The sequence below is a fragment of the Symsagittifera roscoffensis genome, chromosome 1 (genome assembly GCF_963678635.1).
Source record: "Symsagittifera roscoffensis chromosome 1, txSymRosc1.1, whole genome shotgun sequence".
Classification (NCBI taxonomy): domain Eukaryota; kingdom Metazoa; phylum Xenacoelomorpha; order Acoela; family Convolutidae; genus Symsagittifera; species Symsagittifera roscoffensis.
Window position 1 is genome coordinate 40,917,267 of NC_087062.1, and position 18,693 is coordinate 40,935,959.

Genomic DNA, 18,693 nt, shown 5'->3' on the forward strand with positions numbered 1-18,693 from the left:
TGAATCATTTTCTCAATTCTGCCTTTCCGTCAATCAGCGGACATATTTTGAGCATGTCTGTATTCCAAATACCAGTTCTGTTTACACATGCAGAGCGTATTGCAATACTTCGAAGCAATTTCTTTTTTCTTCAAACCAAGTCACAAATAATTGTGGAAATTTTCAGCTATAGGGAGCATCAACAATTTAATAGCATATTTTTTACACTTGCGAAGCAAAGTGTATTATTACGAACTTTCTTTTTTTTAAAGCTAAATAGCAAAAGTGCTTCTTTTGGTGGCATTTTTGAATCGGTAGGCTGCGGTAGCAGTATAATATCCTACGTGCTTTGAAATTTGATTAGTAAATAGTTAACACAGCTGATGCATTTTTAATTCATCTAATGAGCCGAAAAAAGTCATTGTTTCAAACAGCAGTACAATGATAAAAAGCTCGGTTACAGAAGTTTTGCAACTCAATGTATCTCGCAATTTTTTTGAAATTCATAATTCATACTTAATTTGGCTTTATGCTTTCTAATTTATTACATAAAAAATTGCGTGTTTTTCTATTTGGTGCTACTTTTGCTGCATCGAATTGGCAATTTATTAGCATATGTAGCTGCGTTATTGGTGGCTAGTCTTTGGGGATTTTAAGCATCCGTGAATGAATAGTTAGTGCGTTAGACTCAAATTTGCTAGTGCGCTGATTCGAATGCCACACGTAGCCGTTTTTGCTGCTTCGAGCCTTATTTCGACTTTTTCTTATTTCATTTGGTAGCGCTGCTTTTTGGTCGTGTTCTCGCAAGTGTTTGCGAAACGCAGCTTCGCCTCTTTGCATAAAATTGATTAGTAATAGGTTAAATTTGATGCTTTTCAACTGGCATAGCAGAAAAAGTCGCAAGCGACCATTCGTCGCAATCGACCATTCGTCGCTAATATTATAGGCGGCATATAGTCGCAAACCAGCTTAATCAGGTTTCATCGCTTAGTAGTTCTGCGAAACATTCCATATCAAGTTGCAGACCTACTAAGGTACGGCCGTTGGGCTGCTGTATTGCTAATTCAAATAATTCAAAATTGCCGTTTACTTAATTGCTCTGCGGCGAATTTTCGCTTTTTGAATTGGTACCAATTGTCGCGTGTAACCAAATGCTACTTTTGTTACAGATTTAGTGATAAAATGCGCGCTTTTTTTTCAAGCGATGTCATGCAATTTTTTATGAAATTTTAAGCTAACTATCTATTCTTTATTGAATAGTGGTTAAGAGTAGTGAACGTGGTTAAGAGTAATAAAATTTGTTCACAATAAGTTTTGATTTTTTGCGGTTTGAATTGTGATTTATTTTTAACTTCAGTGCATTTCTATTGTTAAAAGAAGGCAAACTCCACTATCGAACAGCAAAAATGTAAAGAAAAACGTGATCGACTTGTAGTTTCAAAAATTAAAATTATTTATCAGATTTCCCAGCGCAATAAAAGTTATACCTATTGATCCAGTTTTCTCAAATTGTGTTAATGTTGAAAAAAGTGTCCATGATAAATTGTTTTAAATTCAAAGAGCTCTAAGGCCATCTATTTTTTTCTTCGGAATTCAAAAGTTGAAGGTTTGCCAGTTTTTGTTTGTTTCCTTACGTTCATTACTCTTTTCCAACTGTCAGTTGGCTATGTATGATTTTTTCGTATTACTTGTTTCCGTCTTAATTTTTGGCGGCACAGTTTCTGTTTTTTTTTTCGAAAGCATTTATGCTATATGGTTCGGGTTTCACTGGTTTCCTTTTCGAAACATGTTTTTCATTCTAATTACAACAATTTTGAATATAACTGAAAGTTGTTCTCTAATTGGTAAATTTATCAAACTTGACTGGGGTTTTGTTTTTCAGTTAAAGGGATTCAGTTTGTGTTATATCGCTTAGGTCATCTCCTTTTGCGTAGTTTAAGAGGGAAGTTTTTTCATATGCTTTTGTATGTTTCACGAGGGCCATAAAAACGATCAGTTTCTGAACTTTTTAGTTCAAATTTTTCATTACTGTAGTTTTGTTTTAGGCTGTTTTGTCGGCTTAGTTGCCGCTTTTTAAATGATTCCCATTGTTTTCTGACGCTGTCGATAAAATATATTTCAGGTGAACATATCAAAGTTTTTTTGTAGACCTCTTCCGAGAAAATTTTTTGAGTTCGGTCTTTTTTTCCTATTCATTATCTTGTAAGGCAATGCTTTTGTATCACAAATTAATTTTACTTCGTTAATGGTCTTTAAAAACCAGATTCTTTCCCTGTAGGTCTAAAGGCGACGTGGTTGCCTTCGCACTTCAATGTCTGAAGCGGTAATCCCGGCCGCACCTTGATTTTTTTAAGCTTGTATGAAATTGAAGTTTCTTTGGCAAAATTTGAGTATTTGGACTATCGCTTGCCTGCTTTTTTTGTGGCTTAGTTGCCACATCCCAATTTTTGTTGTGTGTTTTAAGCTATTTTCATTGTAGTTTCAAGTTTTGTTGACTAGTTTGTAAGTTTACAAACCCTGACTTGTTATAATGTGTACATGTTATTTATTGCGAATATTTTATTCGGCTGGAATGTTTTCGGATTATTTTTTGTCGGCTTAATCAATTTGATTGTGTCTTTAGGAGGCAAAAATTGCTTATTATTGTTTTGAATAATTCAGGTCGTTTGTGGTTCAAAAGTTCAAACTTAACCGTTCAAGTTTTTTATGACAACAGTTTCTTTTTTGGTTTCGGCTCTATAGGCGTTTACCCAGTGGCCTATGGCCGACCGGTAAAAAATTTAAAGTTTATTTATTGCTGGTGATTGTTTCTCAACTGTTTTTCTAAAATTGAATTTTTCATTTTTTTCGAGTTACTTATTTCCTAGTCATTTTCTGTTGCAGTGCTAAGCCTTCGTGGTATCGCACGTGATGCGAAGCTCTGCTTCAGCTCTGTGTAGAAGTTCGATTTCAAAATTTTCAACACTGATTTATTTTGCGTGTATTTTGAATTGCGTAGTTTTTTTTACAATTTAGTTTCATAAATTTAAATTTATTACAAGCAATATTTTGTTTGCGTTTTTGTGCATTGGAAAATTTAGTTTTGAGATTGTTGCTGGTTTTTGAGAAGTTGCAGCTTCGCTCTGTTTCAATAACTTTTATGTGGGTTTTAAATTGACCAACTGTGGTTTGATAAAATTTTCTCATCTTTCTGTTGTTATGCACTCGGCTGAAAAAATGTTTCGGTTTATACCTTCATATTGCGGCTTTTGATGACCAAAACAAGTTTCTTATGAGTTTTTAAAAGGTAATTAAGTATAGTTTTTCAGTTCTTTTAATGAAAACCTTTTTGGCTCAACGGGTGTCGTTTCAAAGTTGTCGGCGGTCATACCGCTTCGTAAGTTTTCATTCGAAGCAAACTTATCTTTACGCTTGCGATAAGCAAGGATGTTAGAATCGGGTACTAAACTTTTTCCCGTAAACAACTTTGTCCACAGGATGACTGAAATTTGGTCATCTCCACTTGTATCTCTATTTTTACTCAAGATGCACGTCTAACAGCTGTAATTCAAAAGCTGGCTTCAACCATTAAAATGATAATTGTTTTACAGCTGAAAAGAATTTTTAGTTGTAAGTTGATTTTTTTTGACGGCTTTTTTGATTTCGACCCAATTTTGTCGGCTTACTTGCCGGGTAATTAATTCTTTTCTTCTTTTTTCTTCATTTTCATAAGTTTAAATAAAATTCACGGTTTTCTGGTTTTTATAGGCGCCAAAATTTTCTCTTACAGATTAAAATTTTTTAATTTGTCTGCTACAATTTTTTTAGCAAATAAATTTAATTTTTTTTCGGGTCCATGCTTTTTTGAGTTTTTTTCTAAAAGTGCGTGAAACTAGTTTTAGTTTTAATTAGTTAGGTGTGTTATAGGCTTAAGCAATTTTAGTTGAAATTGAATCAATCGGATGGTTTTACGTTTTGTTTCAATTTTAAAAAAAATCAAAAAACTGATAAATTGATAGTTAAATCGATTCAAGTTGGTGGTTTAACGTATTGTTTCAATTTTTCGAATCAAAATTCAAAAATTTGACTCGAATTTAATTTTTTTACAAAAAACTGTGGCGGCAGGTTCTGCTCGAGCTTTAGGCGTGTCGTTTTTTCTGGCTGAAATAATTTTTTTCCCGAAATATTTTTAATTTCCATTTTTGGTGTTTTTATGTATTTTTGGTGATGTAGCTCTTTTACCGTTGCGTATAAAATTCATAACTGTTAATTCTTGATGTAATTGCGTTGTTTTCTTAGTCTCTTAGTGATTTTCTTTTCAGATTTTCTGCAAGTTCTTTTTTGTGGAAATTGTAATTGTAAAAGATTGTTTGGTTGCAAGATTATTCGAACAGTTTTTGAATACGCTGAGGAAATATCGTATCTCAATTTTTTGACCGAAATGTTCTCTTATCATTGTCATCTATTGGTTATCAGAAAGAAATGGCTGGAGTTAAGCCCACATCCTTCTTTTGTTTTGACGGTAACTGACTTCTATAACAATTGCAATAATTTTTTTTTTGATTTTTGAGCCTAAGATTTCGAACGAATTCATTTATGTTTTTCAATTTTTGCTTAAGACACATTATCTTTGATTTTTGGAGCTTTGTTGTGTATCGCAAGTGGTGGGAAGCTTAGCTTCGCCTCTGTGTTCAATTGACCTATTTGTCATGTTGATTTTTTCTGACTTCATACTTTCATGTTTTTTCATTCAATACAAATTTTTGTCTTAGTGGTGTTCATCTCAGGTTCTGGCTGCTAGTTTTTTATTGTGCTATATTTGTGTTGTATCGCAATTGGTGCCAAGCTCTGCTTCGCCTCTATGTTCGAAGTTTTGTGGCTAATTTATAAAGTGCTATTTCGTTTACCTATCGTAACGGTTAACACAGGAGATTCACTAAGATTCTTAATCATTATTAAGTGTTAATGAACGAAGTCATTTTCCACCAATTTAGCTCGTGTGTTTTTTTTTCGGGAAAAAGACTATAAATTTGTTATCGCTCATGTTTTAAGGCTAGGGGGTTGACTTTTGATTAATTTTCAAACTCAATTAAAATTCATTTAATAAAAGGAAGGCAAATAACGCTCTCCAATAAGAAAATTGCGCTGGCGCAAATTATATGGTTTACCTGTATTCAAAAATGGAAATTAAATCTCTGAAATCCCAGCGGAATAAAAAATGCCAATTAACTTACCCAGGTCTCTAATTGGGTTAGTTTTATTTATGTTGTCATTGAACTCACGGATACCGAAAAAAATGATTTACTTTTTTTGCACATTTTTTAACTCCCTAGTTTCTTTTAAAGAGTCTTAAGATGATATAAATCTGAAAATTGTTCAAAAAATTTAATTGTAGTATTGGTGTTTTGTATTTGTTGTATTTTGTATTTTTAATTATTACAATTGTTGGCTATGTTATTGAGATATGGTCTACAAGTGATGTCAGTTATCTTTGTTTTCTTGGGTAGATGGAGAGAATCGAAGCAAAGCTAGAAACGTTTTTCAAAATAAGCGATCCACTCCACTGTTTGTAAATAAGTCTGGATAGTTAAAATTCGGATCCGCTTTTCTGAACACTATGGGTTCTTCAGAAATATGTCTTCGAGAATTTTAATTTCGGCTGAAAGGTCTTTATAAGGAAACCCTATGACTGCGCAAATTCTTGTAGTTTTCGAGATATCACGTTTTTTATGATTTTCTCCGAATTTTCGCCTCGCCTTTGTCTGTGAAACTTTGTTTGTGAAACTTTGAATTTTTATTTCAATCATCGAAGAAAAAGAACCCCTACTATGTATTGTTATTGATTGAACCATTTTAGCTTGCGAAAATTTATCTAAAACGCAAAATTGGGGTAATATTGAACGTCTTTCTTCTTAGTATTTATTTCTAATCTGTCCATTTCTCAATTTATTATAAAAAAATTTTTGTATAAAATCAATTAATCTAAAGCGAAAAATTGTTTGCCTATACTTGAATTTTGGTATGATTTTGAGATGTGAAGTCTGTCAAAGATAAAATAGTTTTTGTGTCCATATTATATCAATGTTATTTTTACTTCATCAATTAATCAATCAATGTTCTGTACATTTGTCAGTTCTCTATTTATTATTTTTATAAATTTTCTTGTGATTGAATGCGGAGTACAAATTCTTGAAGCTTATCTATCCCGTCTCTTGTCAACTCTTTGAAATCAAATTTTTGTGTTTTCTCCATACAAGTATGTCATCGGAGAAATATGTTTTTGTTCTTCATTCGATGTGTCCTTAAACACCTGGTTGTAATTGGTTATTTTGTGTAAATTCAGATCCTCATAGTGGGGGAAGTGGAAGTGAAGGTGGCTCGGGGGCAAGTGGGAGTGGCAGCAGTAAGAAAGGGAGTGGGCTCTCCAGTTCTTCATCTGGACAGTCCTCATTCATAAGTGGACTGAGTGGCACCAGAGAAGTGTCTTGCACCCATGTTCTCGTCATCCCCATTTCAGCAAACTCCCAAGTAACACCATTTCAATGACAGCAGTAACTGTTTATCGCCTATAAAGCACTAAAGATTGACAGCATATTTTTTGAAAATGTTTTTTTTTATCTCTCAGAATGCTATTATTACCGAAATGAAATTGAACAAACAGTTAAATGGATGCTGAAAGTAAAAGCCCGAAAACTAAAGAAATAAAGCGTTATTGCTTTTGCTTGAGTTTTGCGGCGATAGATTTCATTAGGAATGCTCCAAAAGTATCTCACAAAAACCCTAATTTTGCGCTGTAACTATTAAAGTCTTATTATAGATCCTCTGTTTTGGGGTAAAATATAGCCGATATAGCCTACTACTTAGAAAGAGAAAAAATACATCGGATAAAAAACACGTACATTTTGAAAAGGGAAAATTGATAACATGCATATATTTTGCTTGCATCTGGCTTCTAACACGCCGCAGATGAATCCAGGGCCGAATGAACTGGACAACTTGAGTGAACTATTTAACTTCATCGACGAAGAACAAAATGACATCGGACAGATCATGGACGAATTGGACACCATTCCTGGCAATAAAGCTTCCGACAGTCTCGAAAATGACAATTCAGGCAACGGAGGAGTTACGAAAAAAGTACGTTGTTTTTAAGTAGGACAGTGCTTGAATTTCAATTTGATTGGTTATGAACGGCTCTAGTTCCTATTAGATGATCAGAATTTATAAAAGTATGGGTTTTTTTTCTGTTTTAGGCGCAGTGCTCTGCGTTTTTACCTCTGAGTGAAGGAGACCCGAAGGACCCCCTCCAGCAGCAGCCCTTGGCGCTGGGCTTCTACGTATCAACAGCACCCACTGGTCAACTGCCCTCCTGGTTCTGGTCCGCGAACCCTCTTGCCGAGTTCAGAGATCCAGCAACACTTAAAGCTGCTCTTCACATCAAAACCTCAATGAATGACGAGCAAAATCATCCACTAGATTCAATGCATACGACAACAGTTCTTCGACATGTGTTGGAAAGTTACAATTCGCTGTCCTGGTTAAATATTGACCCATTTTACTCGTTTGACAGAAGTTCCTGCCTGCCGTTCCACATGGTTGTTCTAGTCAATTTGTATCACTGCATGGAAAAATTCTCGACTCTATCTGTTCCCAGCTTAAAGCATCCCTCGTCAGCCGGCAGTGAAATTTCACCCAACACCCAAATCGTCAAGGACATTTTACATCAACAGCACTTAAATCGCGTCTCGAAAAGTTGATGAACAGTCAACCCTTCCGTTCTTAGAATGAATCTCTTGAATTGAAATGAGGAATTCTTTCTGTGCCAATGAAATAATGGCATTGTTTTATCTATCGAAATTACGTTTCAAGTTAGCTTGTTGATAATATTTTGGAAACTAGTTTTAATGCCTATTTGACACACCTAACAGGACAAACTCCGATCCGTAGAGTTAATTGCTATAATTGAATTGAGATACAGAGAATATATTGTAGTAATATCAATGTAATTTATTTGTGTTCTTAATTTTTACCCTAAATAAGTGTGCGCAAATTTGATTTGGTTAAGTTTTAAACTTAGTACCCATTCACTGCTTTGCTTTTTGGATGGTCAATATTTGCGAATTAATTTTTCGAATGACCTCTTATCCGTTGTTCAACTTCTCATGTGACATCATTATATGTGACTTGGAATTTGAAATGTGTAGTTAAATATATTAGCAATATTTTTCCCTGTGACTTTTTATCGACTAGTGACTGCGTTTATTCGGTTTAATGCGTTACGATAAAACGATAGTAACCGGTTGGCGTGCAGTTAAAACAGAATATTCGGAGCAAAGTAATCACTGCTAAAGAAGAAGTGAAACATCAATTTAATTTTAAATTGTTCATTTTATATTTCGGTTATCGAGTTTCGTTGCCCGTTGCGATAAACAAGAGTGTTGCAGCCGGGCATTAGATTTTGTTTGCAAAGAATTTTGTTCACAAGAATTACACGTGTTTGAACTTGCTTCATAAGAAATTCAAGTTCAATGAACAATCCAGGACATCTCACGTAGAGGTAACACACATGCTTGAGACTACAATGTATTGGGGCTAAATTGTTCTGAGAATTCAAAGAGCTTAAGGGCCATATTTTTTTTGAAATTCGAAAGTCAATTTTTTTTCTTTTTTTTTCATTCATTGATTCTTTCTAGCTCTTTTTTTTTCATTCATTGATTCTTTCTAGCTGCCTGTTGGCTATACTTATTTTTTTTGGCTAAGCTGCCGTAGCACGGGCTGTTTTTCAAGGTTCAGATTTTAATGCCTTTGGTGGAGGTGATTGAGTTATAAGACTTCAGCTGACGAATTTTTTCTGATAAAAAAGATTTCTTTTTCAATTTTTCTATCGTCGATTAAAATGTACAAAATAATAACGCATGCGACGATCATGCTCGCGATTAGCAAGCATTGTGAAATCGAAAATGGACTTCTTGTAAACAATTTGTCCAACAGAATCACTGAATCATTTTCTCAATTCTGCTTTTCCGTCAATCAGCCGACATATTTTGAGCATGTCTGTATTCCAAATACCAGTTCTGTTTACACATGCAGAGCGTATTGCAATACTTCGAAGCAATTTCTTTTTTCTTCAAACCAAGTCACAAATAATTGTGGAAATTTTCAGCTATAGGGAGCATCAACAATTTAATAGCATATTTTTTACACTTGCGAAGCAAAGTGTATTATTACGAACTTTCTTTTTTTTTAAAGCTAAATAGCAAAAAGTGCTTCTTTTGGTGGCATTTTTGAATCGGTAGGCTGCGGTAGCAGTATAATATCCTACGTGCTTTGAAATTTGATTAGTAAATAGTTAACACAGCTGATGCATTTTTAATTCATCTAATGAGCCGAAAAAAGTCATTGTTTCAAACAGCAGTACAATGATAAAAAGCTCGGTTACAGAAGTTTTGCAACTCAATGTATCTCGCAATTTTTTTGAAATTCATAATTCATACTTAATTTGGCTTTATGCTTTCTAATTTATTACATAAAAAATTGCGTGTTTTTCTATTTGGTGCTACTTTTGCTGCATCGAATTGGCAATTTATTAGCATATGTAGCTGCGTTATTGGTGGCTAGTCTTTGGGGATTTTAAGCATCCGTGAATGAATAGTTAGTGCGTTAGACTCAAATTTGCTAGTGCGCTGATTCGAATGCCACACGTAGCCGTTTTTGCTGCTTCGAGCCTTATTTCGACTTTTTCTTATTTCATTTGGTAGCGCTGCTTTTTGGTCGTGTTCTCGCAAGTGTTTGCGAAACGCAGCTTCGCCTCTTTGCATAAAATTGATTAGTAATAGGTTAAATTTGATGCTTTTCAACTGGCATAGCAGAAAAAGTCGCAAGCGACCATTCGTCGCAATCGACCATTCGTCGCTAATATTATAGGCGGCATATAGTCGCAAACCAGCTTAATCAGGTTTCATCGCTTAGTAGTTCTGCGAAACATTCCATATCAAGTTTCAGACCTACTAAGGTACGGCCGTTGGGCTGCTGTATTGCTAATTCAAATAATTCAAAATTGCCGTTTACTTAATTGCTCTGCGGCGAATTTTCGCTTTTTGAATTGGTACCAATTGTCGCGTGTAACCAAATGCTACTTTTGTTACAGATTTAGTGATAAAATGCGCGCTTTTTTTTCAAGCGATGTCATGCAATTTTTTATGAAATTTTAAGCTAACTATCTATTCTTTATTGAATAGTGGTTAAGAGTAGTGAACGTGGTTAAGAGTAATAAAATTTGTTCACGATAAGTTTTGATTTTTTGCGGTTTGAATTGTGATTTATTTTTAACTTCAGTGCATTTCTATTGTTAAAAGAAGGCAAACTCCACTATAGAACAGCAAAAATGTAAAGAAAAACGTGATCGACTTGTAGTTTCAAAAATTAAAATTATTTATCAGATTTCCCAGCGCAATAAAAGTTATACCTATTGATCCAGTTTTCTCAAATTGTGTTAATGTTGAAAAAAGTGTCCATGATAAATTGTTTTAAATTCAAAGAGCTCTAAGGCCATCTATTTTTTTCTTCGGAATTCAAAAGTTGAAGGTTTGCCAGTTTTTGTTTGTTTCCTTACGTTCATTACTCTTTTCCAACTGTCAGTTGGCTATGTATGATTTTTTCGTATTACTTGTTTCCGTCTTAATTTTTGGCGGCACAGTTTCTGTTTTTTTTTTCAAAAGCATTTATGCTATATGGTTCGGGTTTCACTGGTTTCCTTTTCGAAACATGTTTTTCATTCTAATTACAACAATTTTGAATATAACTGAAAGTTGTTCTCTAATTGGTAAATTTATCAAACTTGACTGGGGTTTTGTTTTTCAGTTAAAGGGATTCAGTTTGTGTTATATCGCTTAGGTCATCTCCTTTTGCGTAGTTTAAAAGGGAAGTTTTTTCATATGCTTTTGTATGTTTCACGAGGGCCATAAAAACGATCAGTTTCTGAACTTTTTAGTTCAAATTTTTCATTACTGTAGTTTTGTTTTAGGCTGTTTTGTCGGCTTAGTTGCCGCTTTTTAAATGATTCCCATTGTTTTCTGACGCTGTCGATAAAATATATTTCAGGTGAACATATCAAAGTTTTTTTGTAGACCTCTTCCGAGAAAATTTTTTGAGTTCGGTCTTTTTTTCCTATTCATTATCTTGTAAGGCAATGCTTTTGTATCACAAATTAATTTTACTTCGTTAATGGTCTTTAAAAACCAGATTCTTTCCCTGTAGGTCTAAAGGCGACGTGGTTGCCTTCGCACTTCAATGTCTGAAGCGGTAATCCCGGCCGCACCTTGATTTTTTTAAGCTTGTATGAAATTGAAGTTTCTTTGGCAAAATTTGAGTATTTGGACTATCGCTTGCCTGCTTTTTTTGTGGCTTAGTTGCCACATCCCAATTTTTGTTGTGTGTTTTAAGCTATTTTCATTGTAGTTTCAAGTTTTGTTGACTAGTTTGTAAGTTTACAAACACTGACTTGTTATAATGTGTACATGTTATTTATTGCGAATATTTTATTCGGCTGGAATGTTTTCGGATTATTTTTTGTCGGCTTAATCAATTTGATTGTGTCTTTAGGAGGCAAAAATTGCTTATTATTGTTTTGAATAATTCAGGTCGTTTGTGGTTCAAAAGTTCAAACTTAACCGTTCAAGTTTTTTATGACAACAGTTTCTTTTTTGGTTTCGGCTCTATAGGCGTTTACCCAGTGGCCTATGGCCGACCGGTAAAAAATTTAAAGTTTATTTATTGCTGGTGATTGTTTCTCAACTGTTTTTCTAAAATTGAATTTTTCATTTTTTTCGAGTTACTTATTTCCTAGTCATTTTCTGTTGCAGTGCTAAGCCTTCGTGGTATCTCACGTGATGCGAAGCTCTGCTTCAGCTCTGTGTAGAAGTTCGATTTCAAAATTTTCAACACTGATTTATTTTGCGTGTATTTTGAATTGCATAGTTTTTTTTACAATTTAGTTTCATAAATTTAAATTTATTACAAGCAATATTTTGTTTGCGTTTTTGTGCATTGGAAAATTTAGTTTTGAGATTGTTGCTGGTTTTTGAGAAGTTGCAGCTTCGCTCTGTTTCAATAACTTTTATGTGGGTTTTAAATTGACCAACTGTGGTTTGATAAAATTTTCTCATCTTTCTGTTGTTATGCACTCCGCTGAAAAAATGTTTCGGTTTATACCTTCATATTGCGGCTTTTGATGACCAAAACAAGTTTCTTATGAGTTTTTAAAAGGTAATTAAGTATAGTTTTTCAGTTCTTTTAATGAAAACCTTTTTGGCTCAACGGGTGTCGTTTCAAAGTTGTCGGCGGTCATACCGCTTCGTAAGTTTTCATTCGAAGCAAACTTATCTTTACGCTTGCGATAAGCAAGGATGTTAGAATCGGGTACTAAACTTTTTCCCGTAAACAACTTTGTCCACAGGATGACTGAAATTTGGTCATCTCCACTTGTATCTCTATTTTTACTCAAGATGCACGTCTAACAGCTGTAATTCAAAAGCTGGCTTCAACCATTAAAATGATAATTGTTTTACAGCTGAAAAGAATTTTTAGTTGTAAGTTGATTTTTTTGACGGCTTTTTTGATTTCGACCCAATTTTGTCGGCTTACTGGCCGGGTAATTAATTCTTTTCTTCTTTTTTCTTCATTTTCATAAGTTTAAATAAAATTCACGGTTTTCTGGTTTTTATAGGCGCCAAAATTTTCTCTTACAGATTAAAATTTTTTAATTTGTCTGCTACAATTTTTTTAGCAAATAAATTTAATTTTTTTTTCGGGTCCATGCTTTTTTGAGTTTTTTTCTAAAAGTGCGTGAAACTAGTTTTAGTTTTAATTAGTTAGGTGTGTTATAGGCTTAAGCAATTTTAGTTGAAATTGAATCAATCGGATGGTTTTACGTTTTGTTTCAATTTTAAAAAAATTGATAAATTGATAGTTAAATCGATTCAAGTTGGTGGTTTAACGTATTGTTTCAATTTTTCGAATCAAAATTCAAAAATTTGACTCGAATTTAATTTTTTTACAAAAAACTGTGGCGGCAGGTTCTGCTCGAGCTTTAGGCGTGTCGTTTTTTCTGGCTGAAATAATTTTTTTCCCGAAATATTTTTAATTTCCATTTTTGGTGTTTTTATGTATTTTTGGTGATGTAGCTCTTTTACCATTGCGTATAAAATTCATAACTGTTAATTCTTGATGTAATTGCGTTGTTTTCTTAGTCTCTTAGTGATTTTCTTTTCAGATTTTCTGCAAGTTCTTTTTTGTGGAAATTGTAATTGTAAAAGATTGTTTGGTTGCAAGATTATTCGAACAGTTTTTGAATACGCTGAGGAAATATCGTATCTCAATTTTTTGACCGAAATGTTCTCTTATCATTGTCATCTATTGGTTATCAGAAAGAAATGGCTGGAGTTAAGCCCACATCCTTCTTTTGTTTTGACGGTAACTGACTTCTATAACAATTGCAATAATTTTTTTTTTGATTTTTGAGCCTAAGATTTCGAACGAATTCATTTATGTTTTTCAATTTTTGCTTAAGACACATTATCTTTGATTTTTGGAGCTTTGTTGTGTATCGCAAGTGGTGGGAAGCTTAGCTTCGCCTCTGTGTTCAATTGACCTATTTGTCATGTTGATTTTTTCTGACTTCATACTTTCATGTTTTTTCATTCAATACAAATTTTTGTCTTAGTGGTGTTCATCTCAGGTTCTGGCTGCTAGTTTTTTATTGTGCTATATTTGTGTTGTATCGCAATTGGTGCCAAGCTCTGCTTCGCCTCTATGTTCGAAGTTTTGTGGCTAATTTATAAAGTGCTATTTCGTTTACCTATCGTAACGGTTAACACAGGAGATTCACTAAGATTCTTAATCATTATTAAGTGTTAATGAACGAAGTCATTTTCCACCAATTTAGCTCGTGTGTTTTTTTTTCGGGAAAAAGACTATAAATTTGTTATCGCTCATGTTTTAAGGCTAGGGGGTTGACTTTTGATTAATTTTCAAACTCAATTAAAATTCATTTAATAAAAGGAAGGCAAATAACGCTCTCCAATAAGAAAATTGCGCTGGCGCAAATTATATGGTTTACCTGTATTCAAAAATGGAAATTAAATCTCTGAAATCCCAGCGGAATAAAAAATGCCAATTAACTTACCCAGGTCTCTAATTGGGTTAGTTTTATTTATGTTGTCATTGAACTCACGGATACCGAAAAAAATGATTTACTTTTTTTGCACATTTTTTAACTCCCTAGTTTCTTTTAAAGAGTCTTAAGATGATATAAATCTGAAAATTGTTCAAAAAATTTAATTGTAGTATTGGTGTTTTGTATTTGTTGTATTTTGTATTTTTAATTATTACAATTGTTGGCTATGTTATTGAGATATGGTCTACAAGTGATGTCAGTTATCTTTGTTTTCTTGGGTAGATGGAGAGAATCGAAGCAAAGCTAGAAACGTTTTTTCAAAATAAGCGATCCACTCCACTGTTTGTAAATAAGTCTGGATAGTTAAAATTCGGATCCACTTTTCTGAACACTATGGGTTCTTAAGAAATATGTCTTCGAGAATTTTAATTTCGGCTGAAAGGTCTTTATAAGGAAACCCTACTTGATTTGTTACAGACCTTCTTGGTGGTATCCTAGTTCCTTCCCACCTAGAAGGTATTGGCCTGAGTAAAAATAAGTGTTCAAAAGAAGTGTGCTGTTTCAAATTTTCATACCTTTCAATTAACTATTGGTGGAAGTGATTTGTGAAAGATTTTTACGTCCATTTTATTCAGTTTTTCAGATTTGATTTTAAGCCTTGTTTTTGAATTATTCCCGCACAGCACAGATAACACTCGTCCATAACAGAACTGGAAATAGTAGGATTTTTGCTCTTCATTTGAGTATATTTGGTTTTTTTTCAAGTTGCAGCGGAGTAAACACTTCGGAAAAAAGAAACCATGTGAAAAAGGTAGAGCAGTGTTTTTGCTCCGCTGCAAATTTTAAGTGATCCACAAATTGAAGCTCTACGTTTGGAGCAATTAAAGCTTGTCCTAGAGCTTAACATCGAGCTAATTACTGTTGAACACGTGAACACAGTTGAAGCTGAATAAATTTTTTGCTGGATATCTTTACTTTTTTATACTTTACTATATCTTTAACAACTTTTTGATAAATCACTTGATAGCTTGATTTAAAGTAAGTTTAAATCTCTGGGCACTTGCGACCACTCGGTCTAGAGTGAATGATTCTGCCTGGAATGTTTAAGGTCCTAGATACAAATCCGTTAAGGACCTGTTTTTTATAAGCTGAAAATATTCCTTAGCTTTGTCGGCTTTGTACCCTTTTCCAGATTTTTTGTGCTCAGCAATTTTCCTTGTAGTTGCAATTTTGTTATTTCCTGCTATAGTTTTTAAATTAACTACCCCTGATTTTCTATATTTTCATTTTTTTTTGCTGAAAAGATTCATTCGACCTACACGGTTTTGGGGCTCTTTTCCAGTTTCCCACCCCCTCGTAATATAACCAAACAAAGCTGTTCAAAAGGTATTCACACGGCATTTTTCATGTAAGAAATATAGTAAAAATTTGTTCACCTGTTCACGCTGACACGTTTTGATGCAGTTCATGCGCTTTGAATTTCCCTTTTTTATTTTTGCTTAATTTGTATCGACTTAACGTTACATCGATTGAGAAACCATAGATTGAGTCGTCTGAAGGGTAAAAACAGAGTCAGTTTTTTTTTCAGAAGGGTGGGTTTGTAAAGTTCAAGTTTCTAAACTCAGGATGGGTGGGTGTTTAAAGTTCGAGTTTCTTAACTCAGGAGGGGTGGGTTCATGAAGTTCTATTTTCTAAACTTATGAGGCATAGGTTTTGAAGTTCGAGTTTCTTAACTCAGGAGGGGTGGGTTTATAAAGTTCTATTTTCTAAACTCAGGAGGGAGGGGATCTTTAAGTTCTATTTTCTAAACTTATGAGGCATGGGTTTTAAAGTTCGAGTTTCTAAACTCAGGATGGGTGGGTTTTTAAAGTTCTATTTTCTAAACTTATGAGGCATGGGTTTTGAAGTTCGAGTTTCTAAACTCAGGATGGGTGGGTTTTTTAAGTTCGAGTTTCTTAACTCAGGAGGGGTGGGTTTATAAAGTTCTATTTTCTAAACTCAGGAGGGATGGGTTTATAAAGTTCTATTTTCTAAACTTATGAGGCATGGGTTTTTAAGTTCGAGTTTCTAAACTCAGGATGGGTGGGTTTTTAAAGTACGAGTTTCTTAACTCAGGAGGGGTGGGTTTATAAAGTTCTATTTTCTCAACTCAGGATGGGTGGGTTTTTAAAGTTCTATTTTCTAAACTCGGTAGGGATGGGTTTTTAAAGTTCGAGTTTCGAAACTCAAGAGGGGTGGGTTTTTAAAGTTCGAAATTCTAAACTCTGGAGGAGTGTTTTTAAAGTTCGAGTTTCTTAACTCAGGAGGGGTGGGTTTATAAAGTTCTATTTTCTAAACTCAGGAGGGAAGGGATCTTTAAGTTCTATTTTCTAAACTTATGAGGCATGGGTTTTAAAGTTCGAGTTTCTAAACTCAGGAGGGATGGATTTTTAAAGTTCGAGTTTCTTAACTCAGGAAGGGTTGGTTTTTAAAGTTTGAGTTTCTAAACTCAGGAGTTGTGGGTTTCTAAAGTTCGAGTTTCTTAACTCTATTGCTCAAATTGTTTATGACATCAGTTTTGTTTTATGAAATCTCTCACTGTGGTGAAACTGCGCTTGGCATACACTGTAAATGGTTTTTATATCTCGAGTTTAAGGTACTGCTATGATCCGCACCGTCTCTGTCAAACGATTAACTTATCCATTTTTGTTTCACTTCAGCTCGCGAAAAAGCGATTGTTTTTCTGGCACTGTCAATTTAAAACGATAACGTCTGAGATCAAAAATGCTTCGTTTTTTAATTGTTTTTTGTTTTGTTTTATCATCGACCGTAAGGCTCTAATGAGTCCACAAAAGGGGCGTGTATACTTCTCTTTCAGTGCAAATGAAGGTAGCGAAAACGCTTATTTAGATCATGTGTAATATTTGTCGTTTTTTCGGGAAAAAAGCTGGAAATTTGTTCTCGTTCAATTTTTCAGCTTAGCAGATTTGATTTCTTTTCAAGCTCATTTCACTTCAAGTTCATTTGCTAGAAGGAAGGCCAATTACACCCTCCAGTAACAAAAATGAAAATAGCGCGAAATTTACAACGGTAGCTCAAGGCAAGGTTTTCAACATGAAATCGAAAATGCCACGAGAATTAGCTCCGAACAGTTTATGGTTATTCAAATAAATTATAGCACAATGCCTATTTTTCTTAACAGTGTTCAGTTTTTTGCTCGGCAATTTGAAAATTTGTTAGAGATTTCCTGAATGTGTGCTCGTTTTGTTTCTGTTAATGAAGATAAATTTTGACTGTGTATGACCATTTCAGTTCCAACATGGGCAACCTGTTCTCAGGCATTTTTTCGCGTCTGTTTGGCAGCAAAGAAATGCGCATCCTCATCTTAGGGCTAGACGGAGCCGGCAAGACTACTATTCTCTACAGAATGCAAGTGGGAGAGGTAGTCACTACGATTCCAACGATAGGATTTAACGTCGAAACAGTCGCTTATAAGAACCTCAAATTCCAAGTTTGGGACTTGGGCGGACAGACAAGTATACGGCCTTACTGGAGATGCTATTACAGCAACACAGACGCTATTATTTATGTAGTGGATAGTAAAGACAAGGAAAGGATCTCAATATCGAAGCAGGAACTGGTGGCGATGTTAGAGGAAGAGGAACTTAAGAATGCATGTCTGGTTGTGTTCGCTAATAAACAAGACATAGAAGGTGCAATGACTGTGACAGAAGTTGCCAACGAGTTGGGTTTAGCTGCACTTAAAAACAGAAAATGGCAGATTTTCAAGACATCCGCCACAAAAGGATTTGGTCTAGACGAAGGTATGGAATGGCTATCCACAGAACTCTCAACAAAGAGGTGAAATTTACATCAGAAGTTTCCAAGCATCAATTTCCTCCTACATATGATTCAACTTCTGAATTAATTACTCTTGTTAAGATAGATTTAATCGGTTTGGTGGAGGTTGACTTATTGTTTTTTCACTAGGGGAACTTTTTCAATCACAAATATATCAGAATCAATCTTTTGGTAAACGCAGTGAATTGGTTCATTTGTGATAGGTTGGTGCTTTCTTATTCATTATGCTATGCCCGAGTTGAGTTTTGAAATTGATCATAATAATTATGAATTTAGATGTCTCGTTAATCTGGTAAATTTGTACTACGTTTGCTTCTATAGCGTTCAAAAAGTTGCATTCAAGACTGCCGAGAAATGATAGTTTAAGAATTGAATGCTAAAAAACGCTGTTCATGGTTTATATGAACCCCTCTTTTAAATAAATCAGATAATTGTTCAATAACTTATCACGAGACAACATGTATTTAACCGATGGCTTCAAATGTCTTTTTGTTTTATTGGGTTAACCAGATACAACATTTAAGTTTTTGAAAAAATAGCATCCTTGTATCTTATATATTTTATCGTATCGGTTTCCCCAATTAACAGTTCCCCCAGTCAATCACAAGGATGAGATCTGCTGTAAATAACATCACAGAGAAGGTTGTGCTATTCATTCAGTCAGTATTCCTTATAAGCTCTCTTTCTGTATATATATATATATATATATATATATATATATA

At 34.1% G+C, this 18,693-nt stretch overlaps 3 protein-coding genes across 3 annotated transcripts in view; 2 read left to right on the forward strand and 1 right to left on the reverse strand.

Annotated features, from left to right (window-relative positions):
- Positions 1-18,693, reverse strand: part of LOC134844386 (cytoplasmic dynein 2 heavy chain 1-like) — a 495,494-nt gene that overhangs the window by 438,589 nt on the left and 38,212 nt on the right. The window lies entirely within an intron of this gene.
- On the forward strand, positions 6,883-7,992 carry LOC134857278 (mediator of RNA polymerase II transcription subunit 13-like). Its single transcript, XM_063873663.1, has 2 exons — positions 6,883-7,095; positions 7,212-7,992. Exons 1-2 carry the CDS (start codon positions 6,883-6,885, stop codon positions 7,713-7,715), a joined length of 717 nt encoding a protein of 238 aa, XP_063729733.1. The 3' UTR covers positions 7,716-7,992.
- Positions 17,427-18,684, forward strand: LOC134844370 (ADP-ribosylation factor-like protein 1). Its single transcript, XM_063861024.1, has one exon. It carries the CDS (start codon positions 17,430-17,432, stop codon positions 17,973-17,975), a length of 546 nt encoding a protein of 181 aa, XP_063717094.1. The 5' UTR covers positions 17,427-17,429; the 3' UTR covers positions 17,976-18,684.